Source organism: Myotis daubentonii, chromosome 8 (assembly GCF_963259705.1).
Source record: "Myotis daubentonii chromosome 8, mMyoDau2.1, whole genome shotgun sequence".
Taxonomy (NCBI): Eukaryota; Metazoa; Chordata; class Mammalia; order Chiroptera; family Vespertilionidae; genus Myotis; species Myotis daubentonii.
The window spans coordinates 43,305,614-43,327,060 of NC_081847.1; the positions used below are offsets into that span (position 1 = coordinate 43,305,614).

General features: G+C 43.5%; 1 protein-coding gene across 19 annotated transcripts in view; it reads left to right on the forward strand.

Moving 5' to 3' along the window:
• Window positions 1-21,447, forward strand: part of ZNF532 (zinc finger protein 532) — a 96,163-nt gene that overhangs the window by 71,704 nt on the left and 3,012 nt on the right. For 16 of the 19 annotated variants that reach the window (XM_059706213.1, XM_059706220.1, XM_059706212.1 and 13 more), the window contains 3 exons: window positions 14,878-14,964; window positions 18,410-18,522; window positions 20,232-20,379. In XM_059706213.1, coding sequence (XP_059562196.1) covers window positions 14,878-14,964; window positions 18,410-18,522; window positions 20,232-20,379 — 348 coding nt within the window. The remainder of the gene's footprint in view (window positions 1-14,877; window positions 14,965-18,409; window positions 18,523-20,231; window positions 20,380-21,447) is intronic. The other 3 variants (XM_059706230.1, XM_059706231.1, XM_059706219.1) reach the window with 1 other exon arrangement.

Below are 21,447 nucleotides of genomic sequence, written 5' to 3' on the forward strand. Positions count from 1 at the left end.
ACCAACAGACCTCCAGGACTTGGGTTCTTGGCTTGCGTCTGTCAGTAAGTAGTAGGGTGACCTCAAAAATCACTCAGTGTCTCAGCCTCAGTTTCTTTATCTATAAAAGGGACATATCCGAGCCCTTCCAATCTTGTTCTGTGATTTTGCTAATAATTTCCATTACTTATACCGACCAAGGCTGGCTGTGAGCTATCTACCACATTCGTGAGGAAACAGAACAAAGGTGAACCAAAGTTAAAAAATGTGTGAATTTACCTCTTAGCCCCATGACAAATACGAAAGAAAAAAGGAGAGAAGGAAAGTGGATGTTTTGAAAACTGCTAGTAGCATTTTATGACTTAGGTGATTATTTCCTGAGTTTGGTAGTGGGAAGAGGGATCTCATCCGTAAAGTATCTAGGAGAAGCTCTGGAACTCAAAATCACTGGTAAATCTGAGTTGTATATTCTTTCTCTCTTTAAGATAATAAGTACACATTTCCAAGTAATAACATTTTTTTAAAAAAATGCTCATTGTTAGACTTGAACTAACAAGATTATTTTTTAATATTATTATGACCTTCTCAAAGTTGGTTTGTTCTGGTCAGCATCCAGAGAGAGTCTGCTTTACATTAGTTGTTGTGTAACTGAAATGTCTCTTATTCTATAGCAATTTTATTTTATTTTATTTTTCAATCTTTAATTTCTTTATTGATTAAGGTATTATGTGACCTCATCCCCCCCCTTATTTTTTAATGTGCCGTTGAGTTATTCAAAAAATTGGATATATGTCGTCCGAGTTTCTGGATTTGGGTAATAGCTTCCTTTTGATACTGTTTAACTTGTTTCTCTTTATCCCATAGTATCTAGAAATTTAATTAGATTCAGGTTGAATTTTTAGATAGGAATACATCACAGGCGCTGTATTCTTTATGTATTGCGCTCAGAGGTACGTAGTACCAGTTTGTCCCACTGGTGATTCTAAAATTGATTAGTGGCTCCAGAGACATTACACTATAAAGAAAGAAACCATTTTACTACTTTAACTTAAACCAATTAAACCACATAGTTGACCTTGGGGAACCTGTGTAAAGAGTGCCTAGGAATTGATTTGTAATTGGTATATACTAGATCGCTGTTACATGAAGCGCTTTAAGCATTGCTTTGTAATCTCATTTGTTGAAATCATTTATTAGAACTACTCACGAAGCTACCGTTTTATTACATCAGTCACAGTGATCACAAATAGCATAAAAATGTTTTTATTGCATTTGGTCTAACTATACTTAATTCAGTATCTCTTCATATAAAAATGTGTTGCTTACGGAATACATATGGCATTAGCAGCCCATTGCTCATTTCATCATCTCAACATCAGGCTCTCTAAATAGGCCAGAGCCTCTCACAACATGGGTTGTAAGTATTACGTAGTTTTTGAGGGTCAGTACGTGATAAGCCATCTATGTAAATACCAGTAGTTATTTTACAGCCGGATGTGTTAATGATTCTAGAAGTCTTTCCTTGGCACCCAAACCAATTTCACAAATGTTACAACAGAAGCAGATCTAATTAGCCAGCAGTCCAGTCCTTGCATCTCTTGTACGTTTGAGACTTCTGTAACTGTTTTAGACTTTTCAGAATTCTTTGTTTCTTTATTTTTTCTCCCAAACTGTCTTTATCTTACACATATGACAATAACTGGATCTAGACTATAAGATGAAATGTAACACTTACTTAAACAATTGGCTTTGGATGGCAGCATGGAGCCTGCCCTGACCCGGACGTGTGCGCCAGCATGCTGTGCGGCCATTCATCGCAGAGGAAATGTTTGGCTTAGTAGGATTTTAGGATTAGCTTTGAAGAAGTTGGGACCCTGCCTTTTGGAATAAGGCACATCAGATTAGATTACAGTTTCACATTTGGTTCACATAGCCTCCTGAAAGAACTAAAGGGAGGTGGGGGAGGGAAGGCAGTGTCTTTATAAGCTGGTGAACTGAAAAGAAGGTTGGTTAAACATGAGTTAGAAGCTAGCACTAGCCTGTGAGTTCTGCCAAGCTGAGCCAGACTGGAACCTCCACTTCCACACACCCTGCCTGCAGACTCACTTGTATCTCTTCCCCTTCTTCTCCCTCCTATCAGAATGCTAATGTCATCTCTCCTGCATTTAAACCCCAAACTTCAAATCTTCTGCACTTTGTCTTTCCTCCTCCTCTCAGACAGCCAAGCAAGCACTTTTCCACTCCCACTTTGCCCTGATCTGGCCACCTTTGGGTTTCAGCTTCACCTTTGTCAACAAACTCACTTCACCTATGACCTCATTGTTGACTCCAGTGGACATATTTTGGACTTGACCTCTACTGACTCCACTGCACTATTTCACACAACTTGCAGTTTTTCCTAAAAGCATTTTCTACCCTAAGTGTTGAACACTACACTCTCCTGGGTTTTTCATGGTTTCTATCCTGGAAACATTTAACTGTCTCTCTCTCTGAGGAATTTGAGTTACTCTCATAACTTCACTTTTCATATAAATGTGCAGGTAACTTCCAAGTCTCTGTCTCCAGCTGTGATCTCTTACCTGCATTCCAGTCTCTGGAATCTGACCGCTTATCAAGTGTTTCAGCTTCTTGGATCATTCACAGGAGCCTGAGGCCTGCCCAGCAAGGAACCTACACCCCCCACCCCCAAGCTTCTGCAGTCAGAGCTTGGTATCCAGCCCTCTCCCCGTCCATTCACTTACTCCCCTTTAGCTCACTCATTTATCTGTGTTCGTGCCTGGATTATTGTCTTCACTGTATCCAGAAAGAGGTTTTTAAAGAGCAGTTCTGATTGTGTAAAATGTGATGTCCCTGTTGGCCGCAGAATGGTGCAGTGGCTTCCTGGCTGCCTTCTGATCTACTCTTTCTCTAGTCATATCTCTTCACCTCTCAGGAGGCTAACTTCTCTTAACCCTTCAGGTCTCAGCCTCGACATCAAGAAAGCCTTTCTTGGTTCCCTCAGACTGAGTCGAGGCCTCTTCCTGCATTTTCCATGGCAGCGTGTGCCGCCTAATATGTGCTTGCAACTCTGTGCAGGGGGCCCTCTCCCTTTAGACCAGGGGTGGGCAAACTTTTTGACTCGAGGGCCACAGTGGGTTCTTAAACTGGACCGGAGGGCCGGAACAAAAGCATGGATGGAGTGTTTCTGTGAACTAATATAAATTCAAAGTAAACATCATTACATAAAAGGGTATGGCCTTTTTTTTTTTTTTTTTTTTTTTTTAGTTTTATTCATTTCAAACTGGCCGGATCCGGCCCGCGGGCCATAGTTTGCCCATGGCTGCTCTAGGAGCTTCTCCCTAGCACAGAGTAAGCCAATACATAACTCTTGAATTAGTGGATCAAGCATGGGTGCTGGTTGGGAAGACATCCAGAGTAATTTCTTCTTCTTTTTAAAGGAGTCATACATGCTTTAGTGACCGCACAGTGTCCTGTGCTGTAGGTACAAGATCTAGGGAACTGCGTGTGAGGTGATAAGCAGCTTCCAGCCAGTCCTTCTGGGTTTAAGATGAGCGAGAAGTATGAAACATGCTACACACAGTAAGGGATTTGAAGTGTATTTGGCTCAATGCCTCTGGAGAGCCCAGTTGTTTGCTTCACCAGGCTGGAAGTTGTTGGAAAGATCTGGTTTTACTGGGTCACCCAGGGAAACATCACTGTTAGGACAGCATGTAAATGTTCCGAGCCAGTGAACTGTGATGGTATACCGATGGATGGTTTTGGTGCCTTGTGCTAAATCGGAAGGTGATGATGACAATGATAACAACAGTTTGGTTAACACTGATTGAGGGCTTACCATGTGGTATGCACTGTTTATTATCTCATCTATGCATCACACAGGCTCATGAGGTACATGCTGTGCCTAATCCCATTTTACAGACAAGGAAAGGAAGTTCAGGGAAGGCTCAGTAATGTATTACCCCAGGTTCTGCAGCTTGTAAGCAGCAGACATGGATTCATTCCAGACTCCTCAAACGCTCTGCTGAATAGTCTGCTCTTTGCAGAGCTGAAAAGCTTGGCATTTCAAAAAATTGCTTAATTTTAGTCTCATTGAATCTGTCAGTATGGATTTAGAACAGTTAGCAAATAGCACTTTCCATCCATCGTCACTTTGATTGATTAAGGTTATGGTCAGTCTTGGTTAAAATTGTTCCAGTGGTTCTCAACCTTCTGGCCCTTTAAATACAGCTCCTCATGTTGGGGCCCAACCATAAAATTATTTTCGTTGCTACTTCATAACTGTAATGTTGCTACTGTTATGAATTGTAATGTAAATATCGGATATGCAGGATGGTCTTAGGCGACCCCTGTGAAAGGGTCATCCGACCGCCAAAAGGGTTCGTGACCCACAGGTTGAGAACCGCTGGTTTATGCTGTCATCAAATAAACGAATGTGTGTTTGTAGTTTTGGAAGAATGTTGAGTGTAACAGCCTTATATTCTTCACTTGGGACCTGCCGCCTCACTGGAGAGTTGCAGTTGTAGTTAATAGCGCTTTGCCGTTGCTAATTTACTGCGTCAGTCTTCCTGCACAGTCGTGGGTGCTTTGGAGAGGCTCAGGCGTCTTAGCCGCTGCCTGGGACATGTTTGGGGCTGGCTGTCGCTGGAGTGGGCTCCCTGGGACACAGAGGCTCTTCCTGTAGAAGGACTTTAAGAGAATTCTGGGGAAACACTCGAGAGCGAGGCTCCCGCCTGACTCCAGGTGTTCTCAGTACTTCGGAGTGAGTTCACTAAAGTGCTGGTGAGCCAGGCTTTTTCGGATGGGCAGTGTGGCCAGTTAGGCTCACACCTTTTTGTAACCAAAGATCGCAGCTCACTTTTACCTTGCTGCCTGGCAGATGGGAGCCTTTGGCCTGAATGACCGACCACCCAAAGGGACTGGGTCAGCACAGACTGGTTAAACAGGTATTAGAAGATCAGCTAACGTGCTGGCCCTACAGATGCCAGGTTGTGTGTTGCGCTTGGAGTTTGCTCCTGTGGCTCTGCAGTCAGGCCTCACCAGGTGAGTGAGCAGTAACTGGCTAGAGCCGGAGGCAGTGAGGAACGTGCTTACAGACACGCACGCTTTTGCTGTGAGTGCGTCGCCCGCCAGGGCTGCTGGTAGTTTGGAGACCGCCAAAGACACTTCCCCCTGGGCCCTTCCTGTTTATCTCTCACATGGACCTCGGCCTCAGGAGGTAGAGACTCCCCTGATGCTGGTCTGGTGCCATAGCCAGACAGGAGAAATAGGAGACTTGGCCGCCGTCTCTGTCTGCTTCGGGTGAATGTACCCGGACTTGCTGGCTTAAGAATATTCTTATTAAAAACATCGCCTACTGCCAGCGACTGACTTCCCTTGCTGTCACTGTCACGGTTTTCCTCCTCTCTGCTTCACTGTCCCGTGGCTGCTGTGGGTCTAGCTCCTCCTCCCCCTTTTTGTTGGAGGTGACATTTTGCTGTCTCTTCATGCCACGTAGAACCGGAAGCTTGCCTTCTGGCAAAGTCTTGGCCTCTCCCTGTTCCCTGCCCCAGAACCAGACCGATGCCCCCTAAGCCCCTCCCCTTGTTACCTGTCAAGCCTCAGTCCTGGATGTGCCCAGGTTCCCTCCTGGTGCGGCCTCCCTGGCAGGTGGAGTGTAGATCCACTGAGGCAGAGGGGGGAGGGAGGAAAGTAGCTTCTTTCATGACTCAACCCAGTTTTGCTGTGGGATTAGGTTTCTTCATTCACTGGGTGCTGAAATCTTGTCAGGTTTTAGAATATCTGTCTAATTTTGTGGTTCTGTTGTTACATGGGTAGGCTTTTATGTACTTGCCCGAGAATGCAACATTAATTTATAATTTCTTTAGGAAAATATGTTCTAAATCCAACTGGCACAGATCAGGTTTTTAGATTTTAAGAATTTGGCACATGATTGTGTCTGTAAGTTAGTATTACCTCAAAGCCCCCCAAAACCAGACAGTGATTTTACATGCCACAAGTGGGGATGTGAAAGGATTACGGCCATTCTCGCCGAAGCTGACTTCATAAGGAATCGTAACATCGACAACACTGGAAGGTCACGAGTTCCGCTCAGCTCACAGGTGGGAAAACCTCAGAGCCAGAAGGGCTGCAGGCCTTTTTCAGAATTGAATCCTGAGCCCAAGGCTGCCTCAGAACACAGAGGCCTCCCCTCCGTCTTAGGGTCGGGTGTGGGTTCTCCAGCAGTCACCCCAAGTTATGAGTGGGAACAAGCTCCTGTTTGGCAGGGGAGGAGCGGAGCCTGGGTTGAGCCTGGAGAAGGCAGAAGATTCGAAGTCCTTAACGCAGCAGGGCCACGTGAATGCCCACTGGGTCCCGCGCTGGTGCTGCAGATAAGGAGTTGGAAGGTTGTCAGGGAAGAAAGGCTCTTTCCTTCATATCCACTTGAAGCCAAGCAATTGCAAAACTGCTATCAACACCAAGACAAGAGGAGCCCTGCCATAGTCATCTGACGGATTCTCTCCTGGTGGTATCACGTGCTTCACACCTTCAGGTCATTAATTAACACGGTTTATTTAGACAGCTGGGAAATCAGTAGTCACGCAGGACTGTCATCAGTCAGTTTTAAGCTTAGCTTTTTTATATTTGTGCTTGCTTATTTTTAAAGTTATTAACAGATTCCTTATAGATCATCTGATCAAACTGTGATTATCTTTAAAAGGACCGACTAGTTCTTCTGTCTTGACTTGTGGAACTATACTACAAAGAGTCTACTTAGGTCTTCAGACAGTATATTTTAATTTTTTATTCTGTAGCAGTATTTGCCACTTTATAAAATAGTGATTGTAGGAAAAAAATCCTTCCCAATGACTTCGTTTTCTTTAGATTGCTTTTTAATTAAAAAGGGCACAAGGGTCATATTCAAAATCACATGAAAAGAAAAAACATTCTATGTGTTCCTTCCAGGGGTCCCTCCTTGACACCCTCCCTGGCAGGCATTTCTGAGAGTCACTGCCAGGATCCTGGCAGCTTCATTAGGAAGCCAGCTTTCTTTCTGCACTTGCCTTTTTCCTGTTGCCGGAGCACAACGGCCGACCACGGAGGACCCCTTTCTGTCCTGGTTTGGCCTTTCATTATGGTGCATTGATTACAGCTCTGTGTCTCACCAAATAGCACGGACAGCAACAGGTGGTCCTCAGGGCATGTTCTGAGCAAGTCCTATGAGAAGGAAACCATTCTCCCTGTTTAGAGTTAGGACTTGTTTTTACCTAGCTTGATTACCTCCTTTGTTAAATAGATTTGGTTCTGAAGGATGGAGACTTGCCTGTTTTCTATAGCATGTGAGAGAATGGTTTGAACTATAGTTGACAGCCCAGCTTCGTCATTAATGTTTGTAAATAATTTGTTGAAACAAGGCCATGCCCATTCGTTTACACATCCTTGTCTTCGGCTGCTTTTGAACTACAAGGTGGAGGAGGGAGTAGTTGCAGCAGAGACTTTATGGTCTGCAAAGCCTAAAATATTTACAATCTGGCCCTTTACAGAAAAAAGTCTGCCAACCACTGGACTAAGTTTATTCTCTGTGTTTAAATATTTCCCCAAAACACTCAGTTCTTATTTGTAGGAACTTGGATCATTTAGCATTCAGAAATTATTTTTCTTGGTGCTTTCACACATGTGTAAGTTGAATTTCCTATTCTGTGCTCGTCTAAATACCCATTTGTTTATATATTCCTGGATGTCGTGAGACAGGAACTGGAAAAATCTCACTAGTGTCCTAGGTATTAAATTCTCTCAGTAAGAACTTCCACATTAATGTACACAGTATTCCAGACTTCAGGGGAAGGCTACCTGCCTGTGTGCAAAATACCATTTTCTAAGAGAGCATCAGTGGTTTAGATGAGCAGCTCTGTTTCTTAAGATTTACTATCTATCACTGTAGGGAATATTTACATAAAGGGAGTAGAAGCTTTCCAGTTTTTTTAAAAAATATTTTTATTGATTTTAGAGAGGAAGAGAGAGATAGCAGCATCAATGATGGGTATCATTGATAGGCTGCCTCCTGCACACCTCCTACTGGGGATCGAGTCCGCAACCTGGGCATGTGCCCATGGCCAGAATCGAACCTGGGACCCTTGAGTCCACAGGGCAACACTCTTATCCACTGAGCCAAATGGGCCAGTGCAAGCTTTCTAGTTTTGAGGGCACATATTGACTATTCCCGATCTAACATAAGAATAGACAAAGAAACTGAAATACCTGTGAAACATTTCTTTTTAAATTTATCCTGGTGAGAGTTTCACGAATTCTCAGAATGAAAATTATACCTTTTATCTATTGAATAGCTATGCTAATGATGTTGCCTATTTCTTCAATGAATTTCTTTTTAAAAAATTAACTTTATTGAGTTATAATGTATAGGCACTCAGCTCATTTTTCTCCTGTAGGAAAGCTGAGACAGACTATTGCTTTTTTAACATGTTCATGTTATCAGTCTTTACTTTCTTTCATCTGTTAGGTGCTTGAATATTACAGGAATAATGTGCAATTATGATACTCTTTAGAACAATCCATTCATTCATACTTTGGGAATATTTAACTTTTAACCATGTTTGTTCTTTTGTATGTACCTTTCTTTTATTCTATAATTATTTATCAATTTGCTGTGGAGTACAAGTAAAATATAAAATATAATTCTTGCCTTGCAAGTGCTTACAAATGGGTAGAAAAAAAAGCATAAAAAATTTAAAAACTAAAACTAGTAGGAGTTTGAGTGTAAAGCCAGAGTCTCGGAGGCATCGGAAGGTGTGTATAATTAAATACTAAGGGAAAGGTGCCTTCAGTTCAGATTTCGGCTCGGTTCTTGCAGAGGCCCTGTAAATAGTGAGAAACAGAATATAGTTCAGCCGGGAAAGAGGCTGGAGGAGGATAGAGTGAAGTTAAAAATGAAAATTATGTGTGATACGTGGAAAAGAAGAATTGGATGTAGGCCGAGGGTACTAGGTTGCTGAGATTTGAGCATCCCTGTTTCATGGGAGGTGGCAGGGTTTAGGAGGTTCAGGGAAGACTTCACTGAAGAGACACTACCCAGAGGTATTGGAGAAGACACAAGGGAATTTGCCCCAGGCACAGAGCGGCAAGAAGAGTGTGGATGTGGTACTAACCAGCACGACAGGCTAGGTGACTGCCAGCGGGTAGTTGTGGAGGGCGATGCCCTCTGGAGGGTGTGAAGGGAGGATGGGGTGGTGAGTAGCAAGTCCAAAGGCCCGACTCCCTGAGCTCCCAGAGAACAATGGCTGGGTTTTCGGCAGAGAAAGAACATGTTGTGTTGTGTGTTTCCAATGGTTGGCTGTGGTAATTGTGTGCAATGTGAGCAAGAGAAGGGGAGGATGGTGGCTGGAGAGGTCAGGAAGGAGCTGAGAGGTGAGCTGGCCTGAGGGTGGGAAGGGTCTGAATGAGCCTCCAGGGGAGGGAAGGCTGTCTCAGAAGGGCAGGGGAGGACGGTGTCATTGTCTTGAGATGTGAATTTGAGGGGCTTCAAGTGGAACATGTATGCAGTCCTAGGAGACCACGTCAAAGTGTTGGGTTGAGGAGTAGATTGTGGACAGTCTCGAAAGTTAAGAAGTTTCAATTCTGCGTAACACCTGAGGAGATTCGGCACAATGAACATCCACTTGCACATGTGCTGCCCTCTCCCCTGCTAAGGGTGACTGTCCCTCCAGGAGGACAGCCCATGGTCTGTGGGCTCCACTCAGCCCCCTTGCGGGCCCCTGGAGGACATCGCAGCCACACTCCTGCCCTCTCTCCTGCATCTTCAGCTCTTCCCTGACATTCTCAAAGTCACAGAGGGCCATGGGACCTCTTGTAACCAAACAAGGTTACCTTCCTAACCCACTTTTCTCTTCGTCCCTTTACCACAACCCCCCCTGAAATCGCTTTCCTGCTGGGACTCCCCAGGTCTTCTCCATTTTATGAATTTCTTATCACTCCGCCAAAATCACTCTTGTTCAGTCCCAGGTGGCTCAGTTGGTTGGACTGTCGTCCCATGCACCAAAAAGGTCGTGGGTTCGATTCCCAGTTGGCACATGAGTAGGTTGCGGGTTTAATCTCCAGTCGGGATGGGTACGGGAGGCAACCAGTTGGTGTTTCTCTCACACTGAGGTTTCTCTCTCACACCAATCTCTCTCTGTCTCTCTCCCCTGCTGCCTTCCCCTTTCTCACAATCAATAACTATATCCTCGGGTAAGGATTAAAAACACACCAACAGCCTGCTCTTGTCGGGCTCCCCAGTGACTCCGTGTCACCAAGCCAGGGGTCTGGGCTCTCTCAGCGTCGTGTCTGACCTGTCTGAAGCAGTTGTCTTCTTTGCTAGGTTCCCAGACACTTTTTTCTTAGTTCTTATCCTGCTTCATTGACCACACTTCTCAGTCTTGCTCATCTTTCTAGCCTTATGAATGTTGATGTGTCCATTTACTCTCAGAAAGTTCTCATCCAGGCCCATGATTGTAAAAGCCACCCATCTACTAGTACTCATCTCCTAGTGACTCACAGATTTATTTCTCTGGCCTGGACCTCTCCTCTGAGTTCAGACTAGAATTTAACCACCCATTTAGCATCTCTATTTAGAAGATCTCCAATGGGCCTTTCTCAGACATAACCTTTGATTTCTCTCCTTCCCTAAACCTGCTTCTCCCCTACTTTCCTAGTTAGTACCAGGTGCCCATGCCAGAGAATTTGGAGTGACACTTGACTCCCTCTTTTTCCTCCTTTGTCACCCACATCCAGCCCTTCCACAAATGCTATTAGCTCTGCATTTGCTAGAGATATGAAATCCAACCACTTACGTCACCTTTACTTTCCAAGCCCAGCACACAGCACGTCTGCCCCACATTGTTGCAGACCGTCTCTGCACTGGGTCTCTGCTCTCACACTTGGCAGCCAGAGTGACCCATTAAAAGTGTATTGGTTATAGTATTCTGCTCAACCCTTCAGTGTCCTCCCATCACACCGTGGATGATCCAAAGCCCTCGCCTTGGTTTACAAGGCTGTACAGTCTGCTGTCTGACTTCCTCACCTGCCATTCTCCCCACCGTCACTCCACAGAAAACTGCAGCGAGGATATGATTGGGCAGTTCACTGGAGGAATACAAGTGGCTCAGGGATGTGCAGGCAGATGTCCATATCACGAGGCATTGAGAGAATGACAGAGTGCACTGTAATATTGTACCCATTACCTTGGCAAGTCGATGACTGGTGGTCTGATGTCGCAGATGCTTGGTGAACAAGCCCCGACTTAGGTTGGTGGTGTCCTTCTTAAGGACAGTTTTGCAAGAAGCTTCAAGGAGCCTTAACATGTTTACAATTTCTAAACTAGAAAGTCTACTTTTAGAAATTTGTACAAAGGAAACAGTTGTTGACTACTAAGGTTTTTATTTGTAATTACTGGAAAGCTGAAACAACTTAAATCATTAATAGAAAACATCTAAGTTATGACTCATTTGTACAAGAGAGTACTATGCATGCCTTGAGAAGAACGTAGAAACATCAAAATGTGTAGCTGTGTGTTTTACAAGTGAAAAGAATCAGGATACAAATCAATATGGATAATACAGACTCATTGTAAATACACATAAACATGTTCGGAAAAGAAGTAAGTGGGGAGGATCTGTAGCTAGAAATTGACTTCAGTTGGTGAGATTAGAAGCAATCTTTACTCTTACTTTGCAATAAGCATTTGTTATTTATAATTGGAAGAGATAAGAGAAAGAAAACAGGCTGCATTGTCTAGATGCACCATTTTTTCTTCACTTGGAAAACGGAGGCTGCCTGGCAGGAATTCTTTCAATTTCCTGGTCCCTTCCTCACCCGCCCACCACTGACCATAACAAGCATTGCACCTGTCTGTGGATAGCGCCTTATCTCCGGCCACAGGAAGATTGGTTCTTCCTTCTGTCTGGATTCCTCCCCGCTCATTGACTCATCTTTTACCTTTGTCCTCTATATCTTCATGTTGGCTGTGTGTGTGTGTGTGTGTGTGTGTGTGTGTGTGTGTATATACATATATATGCTTTTCTTATCAGTATTTGAACATGCTCATGGCTCACCCATTTTCCAAAATCTAAGCAGTGCTTACTTGCTCTATATCCAGCACTTTATCCTAAATTTGTTACTCTGTGATTACTTTGTAGAATCTGCTCATAGTATTCCAGTAGATAATTGTGTGGTCAGTTATTCTTTTCTGTATTCATTCATTCATTCACACAAGTATTTTCTGTGTGCTGAAGGCCAGGGATGCAGAGATGATGGCTCACAGCTTCTGTTTTCTTTTTTAAATATATTTTATTGATTTTTTACAGAGAGGAAGGGAGAGGGATAGAGAGTTAGAAACATCGATGAGAGAGAAATATCGATCAGCCGCCTCCTGCACACTCCCCACTGGGGATGTGCCCGCAACCAAGGTACATGCACTTGACCAGAATCTAGCCTAGGACCCTTGAGTCCGCAGGCCGACGCTCTATCCACTGAGCCAAACCGGCCAGGGCCACAGCTTCTGTTTTCAATGAAATTACAGGGCACTGAAATTCACCCTGATATAAAAATACCCCCTCCCCCCCTCAAACTTGTAAAGTTTAAGGTTTTTCTTTGGAGGAAGAGCTATAATAGTAGGTGTTTCATCTGTTAATTGATTTTTTTTAACCTTAGTACTATTAGTCATTGGAGAAATACACATTAAATGCACAGTGAAATACTATTGACCACCCTCTACGATGGCTACAAGAAAATAAATGGCAGCACCAACTGTTGGAAAGGTTGCGGAGCAGTTGGCATCCTTATCCATTGCTGGTGGAAAGGCAAAGCACAGCCAATCTGGAAACAGTGTGAGAGTTCCTTATTTAATTTACCACATGACTCAGTAATCCCATTCCTCAGTGTCTACCCAAGAGAAATAAAATCATGAATTCACACCAGAATCTGTACATGAATATTGGCAGTGGTTTCAATTCATAATTTCCCCAAACTGGAAACAGCCTCGACGTCCTTCACCTCGTAATGGGTAAACCAACTGGAGAGTGTCCATATGATGGAGGACTGCTCCACAGTGAGAAGAAGCGGGCAGCCGACACACTCAGCAGCGTGGATGAATTACAGATGTATTGTGCTCAGGGAAGGAGCCAGACTCAAAAACCTACCTGCTGCTGTTGCCCTGACCAGTTTGGCTCAGTGGATAGAGTGTCGGCCTGCGGACTGAAGGGTCCCAGGTTCGATTCTGGTCAAGGGCATGTACCTTGGTTGCGGGCACATCCCCAGTAGGAGGTGTGCAGGAGGCAGCTGATCGATGTTTCTCTCTCATCGATGTTTCTAACTCTCTATCCCTTTACCTTCCTCTCTGTAAAAAATCAATAAAATATATTTAAAAAAAACAAAAACCTACCTGCTGTGCTGTATGTTTCCACTTGAAAAGCAAACATGTAGGATAGAAACAGATCAGTAGTTACCAAGAACTGGGTGTAAGAAGAGGGGTTGACTGTAAAAGGGCATGTGGGGATTTGGGGGTGATGGAATTGTATATCTTGATAGTGGCAGCAGTTACTCAAGTATATCCATTTATCAAAACTCCTAGAACTCTACATTAAAAAGAGTGTATTTTACATTTTGTGGATTATACTGCAGTAAACCTGACTTAACATTATTTTTGAGGCAACCAAATTTTTTTGATATGTGCCATATTCACGTGTTTTATAAATCCAAACAATATGAAGGAATAGAGTGAAAAGCCTCATCCCTACCCTTGCTAGCTAAAATCACCAGGTTTCTCATGTATCTTGAAGGTTCTCTATATGTAAGTATCATCATATATGCATACTAGAGGCGCGGTGCATGGTCCCTTGGCCTGGCCTGCATCCTCTCTCAATCCAGGACCCCTTGGGAGATGTCGGACTGCTGGTTTCAGCCCGATCCCCGCAGGCCAGGCTGAGGGACCCCACCGGTGCACGAATCCATGCACCAGGCCTCTAGTATGCCCATAAGATCTTTGGTTAATCTCTTTCTGCCCTCCTCCCACCGCCCTTCCCTCTGAGATTCATCAGTTTGTTCCATGTTTCCATGCCTGTGCGTTGAGTGTCTGCCCCCTGGTGGTCAGTGTGCGTCATAGCTACCGGTGAAAGGGTCAGGCAGTCAGTTAGGCTTTTATATATATACTAGAGGCCCGATGCACGAAATTCGTGCAAGAGTAATAAGCCTTCTTTGTCCCGGCTGCTGGTACCGGCTTCCCTCCGGCACCAGGACCCAGGCTTCCCTCTGGCTGCCGGCAGGCACCAGGGACTCGGGCTTCATCCGGAAGAATGTCTGGAAAGACATCCGGTCTAATTAGCATATTACACTTTTATTATTATAGATTGATGTTCTCATTTGTACAATTTCTAACAGAACACAGCTTGTGAACGTAAATTTCCAGTCCTTTCTCAATATGATATATGTTACAGTTCTTTTCATACCATTGCATTTAGATCTTCCATTCTTTTCTGTCACCACATGGCACAAATGTTGTGTCAGGGTATAGACTATATTTGACCAAATCTCCTTTGATGGACCCAGATTTGTTCTCCTTTGTACACAGTGCTGCAGGGAATAACTGTGCATATGTAGGCAGTGCTGTTATAACTCTTGTACTGGAAACACAAATCTGTTCCAATGCAATTGATACATCAGGGGACAGTTGTAGCATAACCTGAAGTCTGAGTTTGCTCACACGTGACTTCATCCCTGAGAAACACTAGGTGAGTATGGAAAACTGGATTGGAGTTGTGTAGGAATAAGCGAACACACCCCACCTCAGGCTTCCCCTGCGACCCCATCTCACTGTGTTGAGTCACACTGGTCCACACCTGGTGTTACAACTTCCCTCCGACCCTCCGATTTCAGATAACCCTTCTTCCACCACTTCACAAAACTCAAAAGCCACACCCCTCGGACCCCACTTCCACAAGCAAACTGCAAGCCTTTTACAAGGTAAAGTGTCGTTTTGATGTTGCAGTATCTATATATTTCTCAATCATTTGACATGTATAAAACCATGCTACTGTTTTATTAATATGCCACTGACTGATTTTTTGAGTATTATGCCCTAAGCTTAATTTTGGCTGGAAGCCCTGTAGTTTTTAATGACTGATGTTGCATAGTGCAGTAATTTATAATGTGTTATATGTACATTGCAGCATTATAGCAGAACTGATTGTACCGTGTGTGCGTCTACCAGCAGAATAGATTTCCAGGTGGTAGGAGGGCCCAGTTAGGAGTTATATTCTGAGGGATTGCTGCTATGATACATTTAAATTATGTAGTTGATTTTTCCTTTTTCATAGAAGAGGTTAGAGCTGACGAGTGTCAGCATGGTTTGGGAATAATTGTTCCCCATAGTCTTAAATTTGTGGGTGTTTCTGGATGCACAAGGGTCAGTAAGGAGGCTTTTTGCATGTTGGGGCAAGGCAGAGCCTCAGGAGGCAGCAATCTCAGGAAGAGGGGAAGAGGATGGCTAGCCAATTGCATTTGTGAAGGTGGGACTTTTCTCCCCTAACTTCTTGCACATAGAGAGGCCTTCAAGCCAGGAGACAAGGAGGGACTAGTTCTCAGCCCGGAGAATGAATGACTGTGACAGAGCCAAAGGCAACCCTAGACACTTCCACCAAGTGCCATAGAAAACAGTGGGTTTCTGGGCCTTTTAAATCCTGGAGTTGAGACCGTGAGGCCCAGGCCAGAGCATTCAGAGCAAAGGAATTTGCTAAGAGGGACAAATGCTCTCTTTCCCAAAATGTGACGATAAGAGTCAACAACTGGAAAACGGGGAGGAAGTGGACCCAAGTGTTTCATATCTTACTATAAGGTTTTACAAAAATGTTCAGTCCCTGCCAGCTTATTATATTTGTTCAATATTTCTTCAGAGAGTTCCAAGTAAAAACAAAACAATCATTGAATGGGAAAACACGACTATTTTCTGATTTTAGTTAACTATAAAAAGGCCATGGTTCCCTTAGTATCAGCTTACCCTACATTGGAGCCAGAAGGAAGTAAATGACCTTAAAAGTTTTGAAAATAGAACCATGATAAACTTTACACTTTCTTAATACTGTTTTTCCCCCCATTTTTGTTTGATTGATAAAAATTGCTTTCTGTGTATAAAGTAACAATGTGAACTGTTATAATATTGAAGATGTCATTATGAAAATAAGTTAGGTTAAAGCACCTTTAAATAAATTAGCATTTAAAATTTAGCAAAGAAGAAAGTCATTTGTTTAGTTAGGTACTGTGAACACGGCAGATTTGATCTGGAAACTGGCATTTAAACTTGTAATTTTCTTGTCACCAGTGATTCTGAAACCTTGCTCCATTGTTTTGAGGCTGGCACAGTTCATTTCTGCATTTTTTAAATAAAGATGATGAAAAAGAACAATATCTCACATTTTGTCATCTCTTTGAAAATAGTAATTACCAATTCAGCTAAACTGCTCTTCATATAACTTATTACCTACTGAGAATTTCTTTATTGAAATTTCTCTATTAAAATTTTGGTTTGCTATTAATGTAACTACACCACAATGAAAAGTGGAATCTAAGCTCTTCATCTAAAAAGAAAATGAAATGTTCGTCCCTCTGAGGCCTCTTGCCCCTTGTATGGTTAGAAACATACATTTCAGTGCCTTCATCCTTTAGGCTTCTTTGCTTTTAGAAATATGTCTTGTGTTGGATTCTTCCAGGTAATCGTGATATTGCCCATCTTATGTACAAAGTGCAAAGGGAATTAGATGTATTAGTAGATATTTAAAACTATTGAAGCACAGTTCATGACTGACAGTTCTCCCCTTACGGCTGTATTCTAAATGCAATGTCGTGTTCGTTCTCAGCCCACCTAAATCTCAGAGACCAGGGTTTTGGGATGGCTTGCTTTGTGTGACCACAGTGTTTTATGCAGGAACACCTTTGGGAGAAGGGACAGCGTGCCTCAGAGGCACCAGCTGCTATTGGCTTTGTCCTCCTTTTCCCAGAGATTACACGCTTAGGAAAACAAGAAAGGCAGTGGGCCGGCTTTCAGCTGCAGCGGGGGAAGCGTCCTCCTTTGCCTTTGTCTGGGTCAGGACCCTTTTGAACACCTGCCAGGCTGACTTGCTTTATTTAAAGACAATATTTTCCACTCCTTTAAGATGAAACGTGGATGTGTAACTTTACTTTTATTAATAAGAGAGAATTTGTTGAGGATTTCTGTGTCCCAAGCTCTGTGTTAACCTGTACTTTACCTCCGCTTCCCCACCCCTCAGCGCTGTGATCACTGGTGTGACCGCTACTTCCAGGGGGAGTAGATGCTGAAAATTCTCAGCCACTTAGCTTTGTTTATGGTTTCACTGGGACAGGTTTGTCAGGGGATGTAAAAGCACTATGAAAGATATATTTACCATTTCGTTACCACTTATCAGCTGCTTGCTTGCTTATCTCTTTCTATTGCCCAAAATAGTAATGTTATTTGAGAGAACATACTCCCATGGGAGGTTTAGGAATAACTTCAGCCTTATTTTTAATGAGGATTGAGCCAAATTTTGTTCCATTTCCTAGGCTGGCAGTTCTTTCTTGATCTGATTGACTCGTGATACCTGGTATCATTGCAGACTGCCATGCTTATCACACCCAAAGAATTTGTTGTAAAGTTAAGCCACTAATTTTACTTAATATGTTTCACGTGGGAATATGTCAAGGTAACATAATTATGTGTTAGCCGAAGTGGGAAACTTTTAACTTTGAAAATTTTATATGACTTTTGATAGTTTTCTCTTGTGCTGTCCAGTTTTCCCCCCAATTCTCACCCCCTCTCTCTCCATCTCTCTCTCTCCATATACCAACAGGCAAATCTCCATAAAGTGGTTTCGAACATTTGTGTTCTTGATAGAACCAAATGGTGTTATTTAAAACAAAAGGCCTCTTGGAAAACTCTTTCCTTATGGTATAAGGGATGATTCCTTAATCATGAAGTGGGAGAAAGTTAAGAGGTTTAACATTAGCCAAAAATTTAATTTAAAATGACACATTGGATAAGGTGACATATTCTCTCTGGAGATAATGAATTACATAATGACTTGATTTGGCATTTACTGGAGAATTAAGTTGCTTTAAAAAAATAACATTTATTATATCTCTTTTGCAAATAACATTTATGTAATGTTTTCTCTTAAATAAGTGAGAGTGCTCAATCAAAAACAAGTGTTTTGGGGAAATATATTTATAATTTTTTACTCTCGTGATAAAGATTGCTTCATTCTGTAGAAGTTAGCCTCTTCATGGCTACCCCAGCCCATGTTGCTAACAGGTATGAGTATGTAAGTTACACTCCCAGGAAGGAGCTGTTCCTAATGGTAAAGTGTTTCCTGTTTCCGTCCTCTGAGTGGCTGTCTCTCTCTTGTCCCTAACACAGCAAATGAAGAAGCACCCGTGCCGCCAGTGTGACAAGTCCTTCAGCTCCTCACACAGCCTGTGCCGGCACAACCGCATCAAGCACAAAGGCATCAGGAAAGTTTACACCTGCTCGTAAGTTCTGGTTTCTCGTGTGGGAGCACAGGCGGGCTGAGCGGATCTCCCCGAGGTTTTTCATATGTTACCATTCGTTTTCCATTCCCATCCTCTCTGTTCCATAGTTTATAGATTTCATTTCTTAATTGCATTCTGTTGTTTTGACATGCAGTTTCTTCTTCTTTTTTAATCCTCACCCCAGGTTATTTTTCCAGTGATTTTTTTTTTTTTTTTTTAGGGAGAGTGGAAAAGAGAGGGAAAGACAGAGAAAAACATCGATGTGAGAGAAGCACATCGCTTGGTTGCCTCCTGCATGGGCCCTGGTTGCCGGGCCAGGGAGGAGCCTGCAACCAAGGTATGGGCCCTTGACTAGAATCAAACCCAGGACCTTTTGGTCCACAGGCCAACGCTGTATCCACAGAGCCAAACAGGCTAGGGCAGTGATGGCGAACCTATGACACGCGTGTCAGAGGTGACACATGAACTCATTTTTTTGGTTGATTTTTCTTTGTTAAATGGCATTTAAATATATAAAATAAATATCAAAAATATAAATCTTTGTCTTACTATGGTTGCAAATATAAAAAAATTTCTATATGTGACATGGCACCAGAGTTAAGTTAGGGTTTTCAAAATGCTGACACACCGAGCTCAAAAGGTTCGCCATCACTGGGCTAGGGCGACATGCAGTTTCTTGATTGGACTGTAGCAGTTAAAATGTTAAACTAGAAAGGAGCCTGTGTGGGTTCCTGTGTTCTTGGCTGTTAACCCACAGGTGTCTGTTTTATCAGTGAGGATTTTGGACAAGTGATTGAGTCGCAGTTGTACGGTGGAGTCAGTTTGATCCACTCAGTGGTTCAGAGAGGCCCTGATGGGCTGGGTCTGGTCCTGGAGTCAGTTCCGCTTGCCCATGCAGGGCAGCTCTGTCTCGGTACGCTGTTGGCCGAGACCCCAAAAGCATGGGACTGAGTGGCCAACACACTGGATAGTCACACCACTCAAGATGGTCATGAGCTACTTAGTATGTGCTGATCTGAACTGGTTATTATTAGTGAAAAAGCTTTATCCCACACTCAAACAGAGCATGCCTAAAGTGAGTTGCTATGAAAGGTTACTTTAAGTCACTTTCCATAAAAGAGAGAGAGAACTAAACCACATAGAAGCTGTACAGCCCATCTGTAGCTCGTGTGCACCATGTGGCTCTGGGCACCGTGAAGGGTGGCTGTGGGGCCAGTGGGCTTGGTTATTAGGGAACGTTTCTTGGGTAGGAAAACGGGGACGTAGACGCTCCTTCAGTGACATTAAAGCTGGGAGTGATTTTGGAGAGATGAGAACCTCTGTAAAAAGAAGCTATTGAGATTGTATTGAAAGAATCAGAATTTAGAAGGAAGGCCTGGACTGGGAAGAAGATGAAAAGGAAGTCTGGTAGGACATACTCCAAATCTAGAAAAGACATACTCCATCTGAACCAAATCACACTGATCCTATATGGACACAAAAATGGTCAGGAAACTTTTTACAAAAGCTGCCAAATTTTTTTTGCACAAATTGGAAACTACGATTTATACCAAAGTTGCTACTTCACTTTGGAGCATTGTGGTGTTCACACAGATCACCTTGACCCCTGTGTGTACTGTTGGTGGTGAAGGTCTTTCGGCCGCGACGGCAACCCTCACCGTGAGTTCCCTTTCAGCAAGCCGGTCACCCCCTTGTCTTTGGCTCCACAGGCACTGCCCCGACTCCAGGCGGACCTTCACCAAGCGGCTGATGCTGGAGAAGCACATCCAGCTCATGCACGGGATTAAGGATCCCGACTTGAAAGAAATGACAGAAGCCACCAATGAGGAGGAAATAGAAATAAAAGAAGACACCAAGGTCAGACATGGCAGATGTTCTCTTTACGGCAGAATTGTGTTGACTTGCTCTTTTCATTCTTTTCATTTAAAACTTTCTAAAGTTACACAATTTAAGAAGTTCTGACTATGCATGAAAGTATGAAATACTAGGCAGTCTTCCTCTATACCCACACTGACCTTTCCTCTTGCTCCTAAAAGGTAATTTTTGTTAAGTTTTGTCTGTGTCCTTCCAGAAATAGATTTAGGGATCTACTTACATAAATAAATTTTAAAATTTGATGTTGACTCAGAAATTGCCTCTTAGCCAGAAGGGAGGTATAAAGCTGGAAACATAGTGGTTGTGATAGGGTCCTAATAAAAGTTATGGATGGTTCCTTTTCTCTTCTCTTTGTAATGAAAGAAGACGGAGTGGTGACTTCGTGCCTTATTCTTACATCAGTGGATAGTGAACTTGGATTAGACAGCACTATCTATAATAACCTGTGTACATGGCATGTGGGTGCCAAGAGCTCTTAGGGTAACCAAGAGTTCAGCTGGTGGTTAAGGGATCCTGCTGTCTCTGGCACGGTGCCCCGTCTGGAACGTACCTGGGTAAAGCCTGTGTGTGTTTCCAAGGAGTTAATCACTGGGTCGAGGCCAGACAAATGTCGCATTAGATTGTAATCCTTTTCCTCAAGAGATGTCCAGAGGGGAGAGGGAAGGGGAATTTAAGAGTGTTTCTCTTCAGAGTATAAATCTTTTGCCTTTTTAAAGAATGGAGGTAGAGTGGCAGGTCAAGGTGTATCAGAGATGAACAAGGCAGAGAAGTCGGGCCTTGCAGCTGGGAGGAGGGAGAGTCCCTTTGGTTTGGATTTTTGGAGATGGCAAAATGAGGGATTTGATGTGGGTCAGATCTAGAAAGCTGGAAAGGGAGGAGAAAGGTATGACCTATTGGGGAAGGGGCAGGAAAGAGCCGATACTAGACCACTGGGGCTTCCAGTGACTCCATCTCGGTCACAGAAAAGGCAAGATACCTGCCTTTTCTCTGCCCCAAGGGTTCTTCCGTCCCCCAGCCCCTGCGCCTCCCTGGCCTCATCTCTGCTCTCAC